At 42.1% G+C, this 14,648-nt stretch overlaps 1 protein-coding gene across 1 annotated transcript in view; it reads right to left on the bottom strand.

Annotated features, from left to right (window-relative positions):
- Positions 1-14,648, bottom strand: part of HECTD4 (HECT domain E3 ubiquitin protein ligase 4) — a 60,923-nt gene that overhangs the window by 21,267 nt on the left and 25,008 nt on the right. Inside the window, exons 28-53 of the mRNA XM_027714885.2 lie at positions 14,343-14,518; positions 13,801-13,936; positions 13,499-13,640; positions 13,234-13,400; positions 12,523-12,669; positions 12,053-12,237; positions 11,483-11,636; positions 10,945-11,225; positions 10,289-10,478; positions 9,358-9,439; positions 8,576-8,778; positions 8,260-8,395; positions 6,987-7,169; positions 6,584-6,754; positions 6,017-6,186; positions 5,467-5,582; positions 4,526-4,629; positions 4,124-4,285; positions 3,822-3,970; positions 3,496-3,575; positions 3,218-3,381; positions 1,879-2,116; positions 1,349-1,485; positions 1,062-1,188; positions 308-445; positions 39-175 (exon numbers count right to left, since the gene is read on the bottom strand). Coding sequence (XP_027570686.1) covers positions 39-175; positions 308-445; positions 1,062-1,188; positions 1,349-1,485; positions 1,879-2,116; positions 3,218-3,381; positions 3,496-3,575; positions 3,822-3,970; positions 4,124-4,285; positions 4,526-4,629; positions 5,467-5,582; positions 6,017-6,186; positions 6,584-6,754; positions 6,987-7,169; positions 8,260-8,395; positions 8,576-8,778; positions 9,358-9,439; positions 10,289-10,478; positions 10,945-11,225; positions 11,483-11,636; positions 12,053-12,237; positions 12,523-12,669; positions 13,234-13,400; positions 13,499-13,640; positions 13,801-13,936; positions 14,343-14,518 — 4,075 coding nt within the window. The remainder of the gene's footprint in view (positions 1-38; positions 176-307; positions 446-1,061; positions 1,189-1,348; positions 1,486-1,878; positions 2,117-3,217; positions 3,382-3,495; positions 3,576-3,821; positions 3,971-4,123; positions 4,286-4,525; positions 4,630-5,466; positions 5,583-6,016; positions 6,187-6,583; positions 6,755-6,986; positions 7,170-8,259; positions 8,396-8,575; positions 8,779-9,357; positions 9,440-10,288; positions 10,479-10,944; positions 11,226-11,482; positions 11,637-12,052; positions 12,238-12,522; positions 12,670-13,233; positions 13,401-13,498; positions 13,641-13,800; positions 13,937-14,342; positions 14,519-14,648) is intronic.

The following is a 14,648-nucleotide window of genomic DNA, read 5'->3' as shown; positions in this document are numbered from 1 at the left end:
TGATACATGAAAAGCCCTCCCAGTGTACCTTTACTCACCGAATCAACATCCAGAACAACACCATGAAGACCAAATGTCTTCAGCATCCCCCGAATAGCAAACTTGGGTAAAGCTGTTCCCACAGCACTGCTGGTGACATTGTTGCTGTCAGGAGAGCGAGTCACCACTGTGAGGCCTGGCCAGGAAGGGACAACACAGCTTTTAAGGCACAGCATTTTCCTCAGACTGACCGTTTCTGCAGCAGATCCCAAATATTGGAGCCCCTGAGCTTTTCTGTTCCCCCCAGGATCCTTTTTGCTGACCTTACCTTTCCGTACTTTATCAATTGTGAACTTGTTTGCCTCATCTTTGATGTCCTCGATGGTGGGAAGGTACAGGTCTCTTGGGATGCCCCCGTTTTCCTCATAGAGGAATTCCACAGTTTGCCGGGCTATATCAACCATTCCTGGCAGAAAGAAGGGAGTGCAAGTTATTTTCCCCAGACACTTGAAATTTGTTCTTATTCTCATTAAGATCCCAAGCAGGTATCTAATTACTTGAATATTCTTTCAGCCAGGCTGATAGATAGAAATTGGAGCTTTCTCAAGGAAGTGGAACTTTTCCTGAGCTTCTCATCAGGGCTCAGAATTCCTACCTCACTCTTACTGTGACCTTCCCACAAACAGGTTGTCCTGCCAGACCTGTATCCATTTACAAATCTCCCCTTATTACTGTGTTCCTCAAAAGTTTTGCCTTGATATTGTTACAGACAGAAAACGCATGTGGGTAATTTCTTCCCCAACTATTATTCCAAAGTATTTCTGTACCCACATCACAACAAATCACATCACTATTTCTAAAGTAACTTCCTCTATTTAAATAGTCCAACTTAAGTAAAACTGTTAAAGAGAAATCATGAGCCCAAAACAAATTCTAAGCACTCCAGGGAAACAACAAGTGATTTTTTTAAATTTAAATTTTCCAGCCCTGAATACAGTAAAACATGAAAGAAACACAGGTTTTATCTCACACTTCCTGCACATCATATAAACCAATGTGCATAGAAATAAATACAGCCATACCTAACTGGAGAGCTCCTTTAATCTGATCCAGCCCAGATTTCCTCTCAGCCTCATTACGGAACCTTCTTCGAATTGTAGGGAAAACTTTAGTTTCCCAGGCTTTAACCAAGAGGGCATAATGGTCCTCCTACAAAGACAAGAACACCAAGAAGAGAGAAGTTAACAGCAGCTATATTTTTGTTAGAGAAGCAGGAAAAACTGTTGTGTGGTAAAATCTAAAAATATAAATTACTATCTGTGTTTTCAGTCTATAAATTACAGGAGGCAGAGTTTGCCACGTTCCTCACCCGGGGAATATCGTCGTCATCATCATCATCACTTTCATCATCTGCAATTGGAGGGGGGTGAGGATCAGGACCTGAGGTGATAAAGTTCTCATAGCTCAGCTCCATTTTATAGTGGCAAGATGTGTCACTGTCATATTCTGCAAAACACACATGGAGATAATGAGATCAGAATGCATGGAAAAATATTCCATGAAATTTGAGATATACCGCATTCCATGGTCTCCAATCAGTCAGTGGGAACGTAATGCCTTTTGACACAGCACAACCAATTGGCTGATTCAACCAACTGTAACATCCTATTGTATTCCCAACCCTAATGAGATCATTTCTCATTGTAGCTCCATTAATTAAGGATAATTTGCACATCCATACAGAGGAAGACCAAAGAAGAATTTTTTAATTGCCTTGTCTAAAATCAGATAAGCACAGATTCGACAGTGCTTAAGAGGCAGTACCAGGCTGGGCTTAAATCCTATTTAATTGATTGTAATTTCTGCCCAAAGAGATTTAAATATTCATTATCACTTTACGTTGCTGGGCCGTGGCCACGGCTGCGATCCTGCAGGGGGGCCCGTGGGTGCCGGGGTCGGAGGCGATGCTGGTGCCAGCGTCATTGTCACTGTCAGAGGCCATGGCAAAGGGCAGGGCCTCAAAGTTGGCACTGATCTCCTCGGCCAGGTCGATGCACAGGTCGGCAGCGTTCCGGTGGGCCTGGCCCTCGGCAAAGGCAAACTGCCGGGAGCCGAAGTTAGCCCGGACCTTGGTGTTCTGCAAGGAGATGCACATCAAAGCATTGGGGATTGGTTTGCAGCCGTAAAACCTGTATTACACAGCTCACTACTACTGCTTGCTAAGTACCTTTGTCCAAGATTCCTAAAAATGTAGTTTATTTGTTCTCCGTTAAGAGCTGCAAAAGAATGAGGTGAAGGGTATTGCTATCTGTGAAAATGTACTGAGCAAGAGACACAACACCTGACAGCCAGTCAAAGCTACTCAGGAGCCTTGAAACCATTCCAGAAGGCTGATACTGTGTCAAAGGAGATGAGGAAGTGGAAGAAAAGATGAAGAAAGGGGCCTTCTGGGACCTCCGACTCAAATTCAGGAGGCTTGTCAGGGGCATGGTGAGGGCGGTACCATGGGAGGGACGGTTTTGGAAGAGGGTGTAAGAGATGAGGTCATGTCCAAATATTGTAATTGGAATCTGAATATTGTAATTAGATGATAGCACAAACTTGTAAAGCCTATGTAACTCAGTGTGCTCAAAATCTTCCTGTGCACCTTGGTGCTGTAATAAAGGAGTGTTTTTTGCCTTTAACACTCAAAAATAGTCCAGGGAATTATTTCTCTGACTTGAAGGTAACAGATTTGATCCTTCCCTTTGCTCTTTTTTTAAAAATACCTCAGCCAAAGGGATAAGCTGATCCTATCTCCCTGCCACAGGGGTTCCCAGCTATCAGGGAAAGCATTAAGCTGCTCAACACAAACTTTGAACTTGCCTTTTTTTTTGCCTTTGAGCTGGGTGGGAATACTAACAGAGGGGCTACTGGCACAAAATAACAGCATCTCATCAGGCCAGCTGCACATTACTGGGCTAATGGGCAGAAAAAATTCAAAATCATGCTAAATTGCACCAGAGAAGATGAAATACCTCAACCCAGCTCCAGACAGGTAAAAATTATTAGGTTGTGGGTTTGATCCCCATATGGGCCATTCACTCAAGGGATGGACTCGATGATCCTTGTGGCTCCCTTCCAACTCAGAATATTCTGTGATTAATTTACTTCTTATAGATAGGTAAGCAGGCTCAATACTTTATGCTTTTAGTATTTCTGAAAGTATATCAAACAATATATTTCTGTTACAGCTTGCCTTTTTCTGAATGTGGACAACTGGCCACATTCCACCAGAGACATCCTCCAGGTACGGCCCGAGTCGCTGCCCACAATACGTGAAATAAACTCTGCCCTTTGCTGGCTGCCCTGGAGGAGGGGGAGTTCCTTCTGTCCTTTCCCATCCAATTCCTGCTACGTCACCTGGAGAAAAATATAAAAAGAAGGATTTCATTGGTTTTCTCATCTACTGTTTCCCTGACATTTAGAGGATTTTCTGATTTAGCAGATAAGTATTTTAGCTAAGCTCTCACATACCAGGAGAGAGAGTCACATCCAGTCTGACACTCTTCCACTGCAGCAGGCTGGAGCCATTGTAATGCACTGCTCGCCCGTTGCTGAGGAGCAACAAGGAGAAGAATTAACCAGAGCACTGAAACAAAGCAGGATTCCAACCCACTGCCAGCTGTGAGAACGAAAAGGCAACTCAACTCCTTTATTTTGCAAGGATACTCTAGTCCATCATTTTAACATTTCAGTTAAAAAGAGCATGTTGCCTACTATGTGTTCACAGTACTCCTCCCTAATGTGCTTACAAATGTACTGAGCATCACCAGGATTTCTGGTGTGCATTTCCAACATACTTGTGGAAGAGACAGGTGCCCACGGGGTTTGTCCAAGCACCATCCCGTTTTTCAGCTTCTGTGGCAAATCCAAATGAAACTATTGGTCCAGTGTCATCATCTGTATCTCCATAGGAAACTACTTCAATTTCCCAGTAGAATGATGGTGCCTAGAAATAAAAATAGGAATACTTTTAAAAAAGAATAAGAGTATTTTTTTTAAATACCTACAAAACGTAGGTAAAAAAGGAAATTTCTTTTTTTTTTTTTTCCTTTGTTGAATACTGAATGACACAAACTGCTGGAGAGTTGTGAGTTCTCACCTGCACTGGAACTGGTGAAGTGGCATAGATGAAGGTGCCCCGAGGGAGCCCCCCCCCTGCACTGGGATCAGCCAGGAAGGTCACAGCTGCCAGGTGTGAGGAGAACATACATGCCCTCACTGGGGGAAACACTCTGGAGGGGCTCCACGTGATTTCTTTGGGCTGCAAACACAACAGAGTAGTTTATTCTACCGATTACAGCTAAATTCATCCTCTGAAATCCAACCACACACTCTTTGAGGTGCACATTTAATACAACTGCGAATTTCCATCACAGAAATTCACATTCAATGAAATGTTTAAATAAGAATCCAACCAGTTTGGCTCCACCAGCACAGGCAGACCCTCTGCACCCAGTGGGTTCACTGAGGGCAGAGGACTTTGAGCTGTTTCTATGCTCACCTGCCTTCTGTCTGCCTGGAGGGGAGGAGGGGGAGGTCGGGCACAGTCCCGGTACAACATCCGTAACCTCTCACACTGCATTTCCACCACCAGCAGCCTCTCCCCTGCAACAACAAACCACACCAAGGCATGAGCTTCCAGCAAGTTACTGGAGTCCAACAATGTCATCTTAACACAGGAATAAATATGACATTCGCACTTAAGAGATTCCATCAGTCTCCCCTAAACAACAAAATCGGGGCAAAGTCTAATGTATGCAAGTGTTTTCCTCATGTTTAATTTATATTTGGTTAGCAAAGACAATTAAGATATAAAGTTCATTTTAGTGAGCATGTTTACGGCCCAGCAAAGGCAGGAAGTCAAAAGAATCTATGCCTGCTGTCAAAAAAAATCAGTGCTCCCCCTTTTACACTGGAGATCATTGCTAATCACTTGGCTCCTGCCCTAAACATCCTTTGCTTTAGCCACTTTTCCTCTGACATGTTCTTAAAACTTGCCCTTGAACAAAGACCTCTGCTGAGCCCACTGCTTATCCTTAAACAAGAGGGAAGGAAATTGAGAGCTCAGTGATAAGAAAGCATTGTAAAAAACAGCAAAAAGATCATAAAAAGAAAACATATGGTGACATCAAGGAATACAGGGTAGGATACTCCGGAAGCAAGAAAAGTGGAGAGAGTTCGGAAAAGACAGTCCCAGGACTGGCATCTTCTGTGACACAAAGATCAGGTCCTGGCCTAAATTTATGCCTAATGTTTAATGATTTAGTGTGATTATTAGCTGCTCTTACATCAGCAGCTCTGCAGCAATGACAAGACATGCTGTACTGTGCCAGTTCCTAAACTCTGAGTAGCTGGAGGACAAAACACTGCAATGACTTTAAAAGCTGTTCTGTTTCTGAGCCCAGTATGACAACGAAGCTGCACAAAGTGTCAGACACATACCAGGGCTGCACTCCTGGGCCACCAAATTCAGCACTTCTACAGCAGCTGGACACTGTTGAATGAATTCTTCACAGAATGAGCTGTCTTCCAACAGCTGAGCCATCACCAGGCATGCTCTTAATGGAAAAAGAATACATTTGAAGCATTACAAAAGTGTATGTTGAAGTCAAAGCTGTCTTTACATGCATTGAATTCAAGACTACTCAAATCTGTTTTTTCATGTACTGAATTCAAGGCTGTACTAAAAGCCAGCATGTCAACTGATCTATTTGTCTGCTTGCTTAGCTGTCCACTAGAACCTCCCCAATGACAGCTTTGCCCTGCTTCATAAGTGGATTTACATGAAGCACTTGCTCAAGGCAGTGTTACAGGGACACTTTATTTTTGGGACTCACGAACAACCCCCAGACACTAAACTGCACTTAAGGAAGACACAGGAGTTTTTCCTGTCCTATGTCAACACCCATAGAGGAAGAAAACAAGAAGTCATGCAATTCCCTTGACTATTTGTGTACAAACAGCCTGGACTGGGCAAACCCCACGGACTCACCTGGTTCTTATTTCAGCAAGAAGCCGGACCACTGCCATTACTGGAGTTGAGCCATCTCCTGTTGCAGGAAGTGAGGTGTGAATAGATAGACTTCCCTCCTGAGGGAGCAACATGGACTGGACTGCCTGTACTACCTTCTCAGTAATGGACAGTTTATGAAGAGGCAATGCCTGATGGTGGGGGGGCATGGTAAAAAGTTAAATTCAAGTAGTTAGTTTCTAGCAAATGAGGGTGTTTTATTACTTGGAGTTAATTCTCATATTGTACTATCACAAAATATCAGTTAAAGAAAGAAAAAACAAAAGGAAAACAAAAAAACCCCCAACATAGTACACAATGGAACATCTTTAAGCACAAAAGGTGAATATTCACGTTACTTGAATGAGAACTTAAATATAGATATTATTAAAATACATTTAAAATCATAAGCAAACTTCCCAAAGAATCTTTAAACAAAGATGAAACAGACCTTTTTTACATGCTTTAGATTAACTGTCAGTGTGCTGTGACAGAAATCAATAAATATTTGCTATTAGACTGAATATTGGATTGTGAAAACTCCCGTACCTCAGATCTTGGAACACAGAGCCTAGATAATGGAACAGTTAATGTGTCTGCTGCTTGGGAGGTCTTTCTACTGTCTATACTGGAAGGTGGGAATTTGACCGTAGCTATACCTTCTTGTTCATTAATAGATGCCACAACTCCAATGCTTCCTGCTATTCCTTTACCTAAAACCTACAACCAAAGAAGGGCTGCATAAGATTGAAGGTGTTACAAACAAGGATCAGCGAGTGTTTGACACCACACACCAACCCCACACACAACCACAGGTGGGTATTTTAAGGAACAGTCTCCACAAGTGTCATTGCAGCTGTTTCACAACCACACGAGTCTCCCAGTGCAGGGAAAACAGCAGGAAAGCACCAATTCTCATTTAAGATATAAAATAGGAACAGCGCTGAATTACCTGGACTTCAGAACCTATTTTAATTGTCTCCTTAAAGCCCCCCAGAGCACACAGGGCAGCCACTGCCTGACGAGCGATTCTTTGAAGTTTAGCAAGTTTCCTTCCACTGCTGCTCCCGTTCTCCAAAATGCTCTCTGCGTATTTCCCAAGTTGTGGAATGTACATCAGAGCCCGAGACAGAACCTGGAGACAGAAGCAAAACCACCAGAGAATGACTTCAAAGCACAACTCAAACAAAAACCCAACGCCCCAAGCCTCCAGCCCACACAGCCTCAGAAGAATTATTTTTGTTCTTGAAGAGAATTATATAACTCAGAATATTCCAAGTTCTGTCAAGTGTGAACACCATCAAAGCCACGTCCATTCCCTGGTAACTTTTAGAATAGAATATAATCTTAGCAAAAGTCTTTTCTCAAAGAGCAGCAGATTAGGTGCTGCAGGATTCAGAGGAACATAAAAGGAACGTGCTGTGCTTCCCAGCCAACATTTTCTACCTTCAGAGGCCACGGAGTGAGAGGAATGAACAGCAAATAGAATAACTACCCAAAGGCAAGCGAACTCCCTAAACTATTATTAATGCCTGGAAAGAATGACAGGTGAATTAGAGCATCACAACACATTATCTAGTGATGGATAATTTCTGGTTATTTGATTATTATTATTTATATATTATTGTGTATATTATACTGTTTACTAATTTATTATTAATAATCAATAAATTACTCTATTATTATTAAATGATTGTTTAAACCCTAAGACATCAGATAATTCTTGCGCTTGGTGAGTGATCTGAAAGGTTTTCTGTTCTTTGTAGGCATTAAAAAGTTGTAAGGGTAATCATAATATAATCATAGTGTAGTTTGTCTGTGGATATATGGAAAATTTCAGCAAGTGTTTTCATCATAAAGTACCAAAGTAATTTAATCTCCTTTCTAGTAGTTTTTTAAAATTTAGTAAATAAAACTTGAATGTCAGATTTGGTTGGGAATCTATTTTATGTTAACTCTTAAAAAAATTTGAGTAGATTCAAAAAAAAAAAAAAAAAAAAAAAAGAGAAAGAGAAAATAAGATAATTTTAATTTTCTTTCCACACAGGAGTGAAACAGAATTTCTGCTGGAGAGAGCTGGCTTTGTGCAGTCACACACCCCAGGTCTGAAGTGTTCCACATGGTAAATTGAAACGGAGTAACTTAGAAACTTGATAATAATTAAGTTCTCTTAACTAATGAACACATGCTTGGTGAGTTTGATACTCAGTGCTCAGTTTGCTCACTTTCTCAGCAGTTGTGGTCCAGATCTGGGCTGCATTGGACTCTGGGGCCATGAGCAGGCTGTGCAGCAGCGCGATCACCTCTGCTGCCATGCTGTTGGCAACGTGCCCGCTGATGAACGGCCTCACGGGGTCTGTCCTGTGCACAACACAAAGGCAATTCCACCATCAATTCCAAAGCCACACAAGGAAAAGAAGCCTCAGTTGTCAACAACATACAGCACAAAAAAAAAAAAAAAAGGAAGTTTATGAACAGCCAGATTGTTTGCTACAAATCCTGGTACACAGACAGGCAGAATGTAGACTCCGAGGGACCCACCTGGCGAGCTCAGAATTCCTCTCTCTGCAAATGGATGTTTGTGCTGTCTTCTTTTTGTCCCCAGTGGACAAGCCACTCGTGGTTTCTGGATTCACAGTCTCTATGGGTGGTCCCACACTCACTATCAGCCCAGACTGTGCCCACTTTGTTGCCTTTCGAAGAGCTGCAGCAGCTTCTTCTGTAATAACTTCACAGCAGCCACTCTGCAAATGAAATAGAAGATAAATATCCATGTTAGATCTGTTTGGCCACTCTCCTCCCTCTGTGTATGTAAAAGTACTGAGAACACAGCAAAACACCCTCCTTTGTGTGGATTAGTCACAGGCATAAGACAAGTTCTTTCTTTCTCTTGCTTTTTATCATCTACAAACAGATCAGGGATCAATTCATAGACTTGAATATTCCATTTTTAGATGAACAGTAGAGTTTCTCTGATCAAAAAGCCACAAATGAATATTTCTGGTGCAAATAATCAAGAATATGTCCAAAAATATACATGACATTTTAATTTAAACATATGGTTTAAAATTTATACTATCTATGTGCATTAAACACTTCATGAAGAAGGATATTAAGGGGGCTGAAACATGACCTACAACGGTTGGAGGAAACATGAGCTGAAAATTCTTTTTCATCATTTACCCCTATAATTACATCTGTAACTATATAATGCAAATATGACATAAAATTTTCTTTCTGAACAGTTAAAGTCTCCTTTGTTAAATGTTGTAAAAACTAAGAATTCTGATGTTGAATAATTCCTTAGTTATTCCTTTCCTTACTTTCGTCATGTCTCGATCCATCTTCACCACTTTCTCCATGTTGGCTCCAGTTCCCAGCCGGAATGGACGACCTTCTGAGCTACTGTTGGAGTGAAAACAGAACACATGAGCTTTGTTCTCACTGGTGGAAAACACAGTTGAACTATACAATCCAATTCAATACATTATAGGTGTTTTTAAATTATTTGAAAGCATCTCTAGCAACTAAAAGGGTCAACAGTAATAGAAATCCTTGGCAGTTACAGACATTCCCAATAGCACTATTTTACAGAAGAATTTAATGCTATTGAATGTAGTTATTTGCAAAGCAATTTATCTCTTCCCCCTTCAAAAAGAAGCATCATGACTTTTATTGATCACAAACGCCCAAGGGTTCTGAGTTAACCTTTCACCTGTACCTTTAAGTATAATTTTTAGAGTATGGGTTCAAAATCAACATGGAAGGGGGGAAGATGAAACCAACAGTACAAAATGCAAGAGGAGGTAACATTGGCTGTTTGACATTCAGTGATCCCAACGTCCAGGTGAGCACTGAGAATACTAAAGAAGGTTTAATAGCAAATTACTGTCCAGCTTATGCATTATTAAAAGCAATGCTTTTAAAGCCACTTTGCTTTGACAGTTCTATTTGTTAGTCCTACACAGTCTGTCACACCACAAACAAGACAAATGATACTCCATCAGAAAAACTGACTCTAAGTAGCTAATTTTTCATGTGATTGTTTTCAGACAGATGATGTTCTTCTGTTCCTTTGCATTATCTTATTGTTTTGCCAGTAAACACAACAAATTGGGAAGACACTTTGCTTTCCCATTTGCTATTACATCTAGGATGGATTTTTCTACAGCTGCTGCACTGAAAAAAATAAAAAGAAAATAAAGTCAACTGGTAAAATTGGTTGCTAATTCCAATCCAGCGAGCTAAGATTACCTTAGTAATGGCTGAAGGACTTCATGGGATGACTGATCTTCTCGTTTATGAATAAAAATAGAGAGTTTACCATCCACTGCCTCGCTTTCTTCTCCAGGGTCTTTATCACCTTTTATGGAATTTTTAGGGCTGGTTTTTGCCAAGGTAGTATCTGGCTCAGAGGCAGTTGGAGAAAGAACTGTCTGGCATCCTTGAAGTAGAAAGGAAAAAAGAAAACAAAGAAAAACACAACCATGAGCTCATCAACAAATTTTTCTACCCTTGACACTAATACTAACACTCCTCAGATAGGTCTAAATCATCCCTGAGACACACCTTGGTCGAGAACAAGTAAATTAGGAGGCAGAAGGAAAGTCACAGGAATATCCTTCTTTCAGCACTGACATATCATATACCTTCCAATACCTGAACTTTCTGTCCATACAAAAGCTCCTTGCAGAAACAGGTTGCCCAGAGAAGCTGTGACTGCCACACCCCTGGAAGCATCCAAGGCCAGGTTGGACGGGGCTGGGAGCAACCTGGTCTAGTGGAAGGTGTCCCTGCCCATGGTAGGAGGTGGAACAAGATCTTTAAGGTCCCTTCCATTCCCTGATTCCATAAAACAGGACTTCCTTGCAATTTCTCACAAAAGCACAACACCAAACAGCTGCTGGTACCTGGTACTACGTAATCCGCCAGCTTTGCCAGCAGCAGGGAGGCAATCTTGGAGGCTGGATCACTGGGATCATCCTGCTCGCTGTTCAGAGAGGGCACCGAGTAACTCCAGGGAGGCAACTCCACATTTCCACAGTCCTCAACACTCATGAGGGGCAGAGCAGCACGACACAGCTGGAGGATTATAAGGACCAACTTTGGAGAAGGACGTTGGTCCAAGAGAAGTGACAGGAGCTTGGACACACAGGCTGGCTGGCTCAGGATGGCTTTACCTATGTGACTCCTGAAAGGGCAAAAACAGGAGTCTGCTGCTGGAAAACAAATAACTGATTGATGATGCTCTTGAAATTCAAAACAAATTGATTATTTAAAAATGTATTAAAAACAATTCCAGCATGTGACAAAACATCTGCAACAATGGTTACGTAACTTGACGGCACTGATTAAACACTAAGACTGTCAGTTTACAGTCAAGATTTAGAATGGTTTAGAATATTCATACATAGAAAAAAAAAGTAGTGTAGAAAAAAGGCCTGGTACCTTGACAGGTCATTAAGAAGGCTGAGGACATCCTGAAGGGCATCATTCCCTGCTGCCTGGTTGCCACAACACTCGGTGGCTCGTGCCAGGTGGTTGGTGAGGAGGCTGGAGACCTGACGAGCCAGCCCTGAGTGAACAGCATCTGTGGAACCACCTTCAAGAGGAATGCAAGAATACACAGTAGTCATCAAAAATGAATGTGCACACCTACAAAAAATAAACCCTGATACAGCATCTACATCCCATTAGCCAACAGCCACGTGTCTGTAAGATTATGTATGTTACAGGTGAACCCTATCACAGGAGAAATGCCAAAGTGACAGCTCAGGGTCTCTAGACAGAACAAAGTAAAGACCTGCAATTATCTGCAAAATTAACACTCTCATATGGAGGGAAAAAAAAAGCTACAGTTTAAAAAACAACGAGAAGAAAATCGACTTATTTTTGTAATCACTTGTGTGTTCTAAAGAACCCCCACAGTACTAAGTCATGGTGAGTGAGTGCCCTGTTTTAAATCCATTTACACCACTCCTCAGGCACTCTACAGAAAGATATCCAGAGTGTTCCTACCTTCCTCCTTCTCCCACTCCACACAGCGGTTGGCGAGCACCTGGAAGGCAGCCCAAGCCATGGTGGCCACCTTCTGTTTCTTGGTCTGCTTTTCATTGGAGCTGGATTCTGTCTGGCTGCTCAGACTGCACAGCCTGTCCATGAGCTGGACCAGCCCACTCCGCACCAAACACTTCTCCTCGCTCCTGGAGAAGAGAAATTCAGGTTTTACTTAAGGAACTTTGCAATCACTAACAGACACAATGGGAACCCAGAACTTGCTGCTAACTCTGTAGTTAATCAGTTCATTTTGCAGAAAGGTAGTTCTGTCTCCCTTGTCCTTCCCAGGTGAAACTCTGTATTCTGAGCTAATTTAACAGGATGTTCTCACGGTGAAGAATGGAGTATATTTATACTATATAATGCTTCTCCTTGAGGCAAAGGCTAATAAGGACAGGTGTGGATGCCTCCTTCCCTTCCTGAATCCATACCTTGTGTAAGGAATAGTGCACAGGAGGCCGATGCTGTTGGCACAAGCGATGGGGTAACGGGCACACAGGGACACCACGGACGTCATCGTCTCCCCAAAGGCTTCCTGCACTTGTTCCACCATCCCGCCACACGTGAGCTCCTCAATCCTGTTGGGAGCGAGATATTTGGAATGGAAGGCTTTCTAGGTTAAAGAAGGTGAACAAACTTCCAAATATGTAGCTTTAAAAAATAATAATCAGCACATGTTAAGAATTACTCAAGGGAGATTTAGATGGAAAATTGCAAGTCACTTAATGTTTTCATTTGAAACATATGTAAATACGAGAGTATGGTAGTTATAGCTCAGACATGATTGAAGTCTGACTACAAACAAAATACTTGAAAACATTTATCAAATTTAGATGACAGCATCAGCTAACTCTACCACTAAGACCTAATTAACATTAATTTAGAATTAAATCAATAGAGTAAAATACCCTATATATATATCTGTGGACATGTGATCCCAGTATAAAAGTTCATCTACAGACAAATAAAAGCATTTCTAAGAAATTTCTGCCTCTTTATCCCACAAGGCCCAAGGTCTTTGTTCCAACCTTAGCTCTGCCAACTTGTGCCCTCTCAACTACTCTTCTCATGGTTTTACTTCGTAAGCAATTGATAATTTTCTACAGAGACCAAAACACTCGTTTTTGGAGAAATGAACCCACCTTGGTCCTCCCTGAAGCACCATGGTCACGGGGCCTACGAGGTGGGTCACGCCCCCGACCCGAACGGCCGCCGTCAGCAGCTCCCTCATGTGCACCAGCGCCTGTTTCCTGGTGTTCCCGCGGCGCCAGCGGGTCTGGGCAGCCAGCAGGAAACTGCTGCTGGACACCTGCAAGGGTTTGGGGGGGTTATTCTGTGAGTGAGACACAAAGCAGACACCTCCTGTCTTGGTGCAAGTTTGAATTTGAGAATGAAATGCTGCCATACCGCTTGGTCAGGGTTGGTTCCAATGAAAGCAAAGAGCTGCCCCAGTAAGACACTGTAGGTGGGTTTGTCCCTGCTGTCCTCGATGGCCAGGGACTGGAGCAGAGTGAAGGAGCTGCTCCTGTGGCTGGTGACGTGCCGGCGCCTGTGGGGATACAGGATCACTGGGATACTGGATCTTTGGGATACAGGATCATTACACCCGATCCAATGAACAGCAAATCTGCTGCACTTGCAGAATTTATGAATTTATCAACACAGGCACTTTACTACAGAGCAGCTGAAAGGAATAAACCCCTGGGTACCTCTGACTTGCTCGAGCAAACTCGATGTCTTCATTCCCAATCATCTCCAGGTCGGACGGGGCCGACATGCTGCGCAGGAACACGGGCTGGCGCACGGCGTGGGAGATCACTTTGGTCTCAGAGGCTGATTTACAGGCTGCAAATCATCAAACACAAAACAGTGTCACTCCTGGTGTGGGAAATTATTTACAAACTAGTTTTAAAATCACTGTGGACGTTCCAGTGGAAGCAAAAACCCAGACTAAGCAAGAACGCACAACTAAAATCTGAGGATTTCCAGGTATTGTTTCAAATCAGTTTTCTTTTGATTTGGTTAAGTATTTTTCCCCAATAAATCAGGAGATTAAGGTTTAAATTCCACATATTATTCCTCAGACATTACTTTACTTTCATTATGGCAATCAGAAAACAAAGACTCACTTCATTTAATGCAAAAGAATGAAATTAATTAAAAAAAAGAAAAAAAAAAATTCATTTTAAGTGAAAGAGGGAAAATTAAAAAAAAGTTATATTTTAAAAAATGCAGGTAATTAAATATCTACCTGGAGTCTCTGCAGGGGTCCCAGAGATACTCCTTGTGATACCAGACTGTGCTGCAATAGTGACATGCAGTAACAGCTCTGCTCTGTTCATCAAGCTCTTCACCAAGGTTTTTGTTTTTGCAAGGGGATGAGAGGTCTTCTGTATCAGGGAATTCACCTCTTGGAAGAACTTCTCCCTAAGATTATGAAGGAAATAAAAAAGAAGCAAACTGAATTGTGTTTTAAAGCTTTCTGAAAGGAAGTGCCACTGTGAGAAAGGTTACTTTACAGAAGACAGAGGGTATCAATGTATTTTATGCCAATAAA

The sequence above is a fragment of the Pipra filicauda genome, unplaced genomic scaffold (assembly GCF_003945595.2).
Source record: "Pipra filicauda isolate LSUMZ 115617 unplaced genomic scaffold, ASM394559v2 scaffold192_size1418226_pilon, whole genome shotgun sequence".
Taxonomy (NCBI): domain Eukaryota; kingdom Metazoa; phylum Chordata; class Aves; order Passeriformes; family Pipridae; genus Pipra; species Pipra filicauda.
Note: the sequence above shows the minus strand (reverse complement) of the source record. Positions and strands in the feature narration are given on the sequence as shown.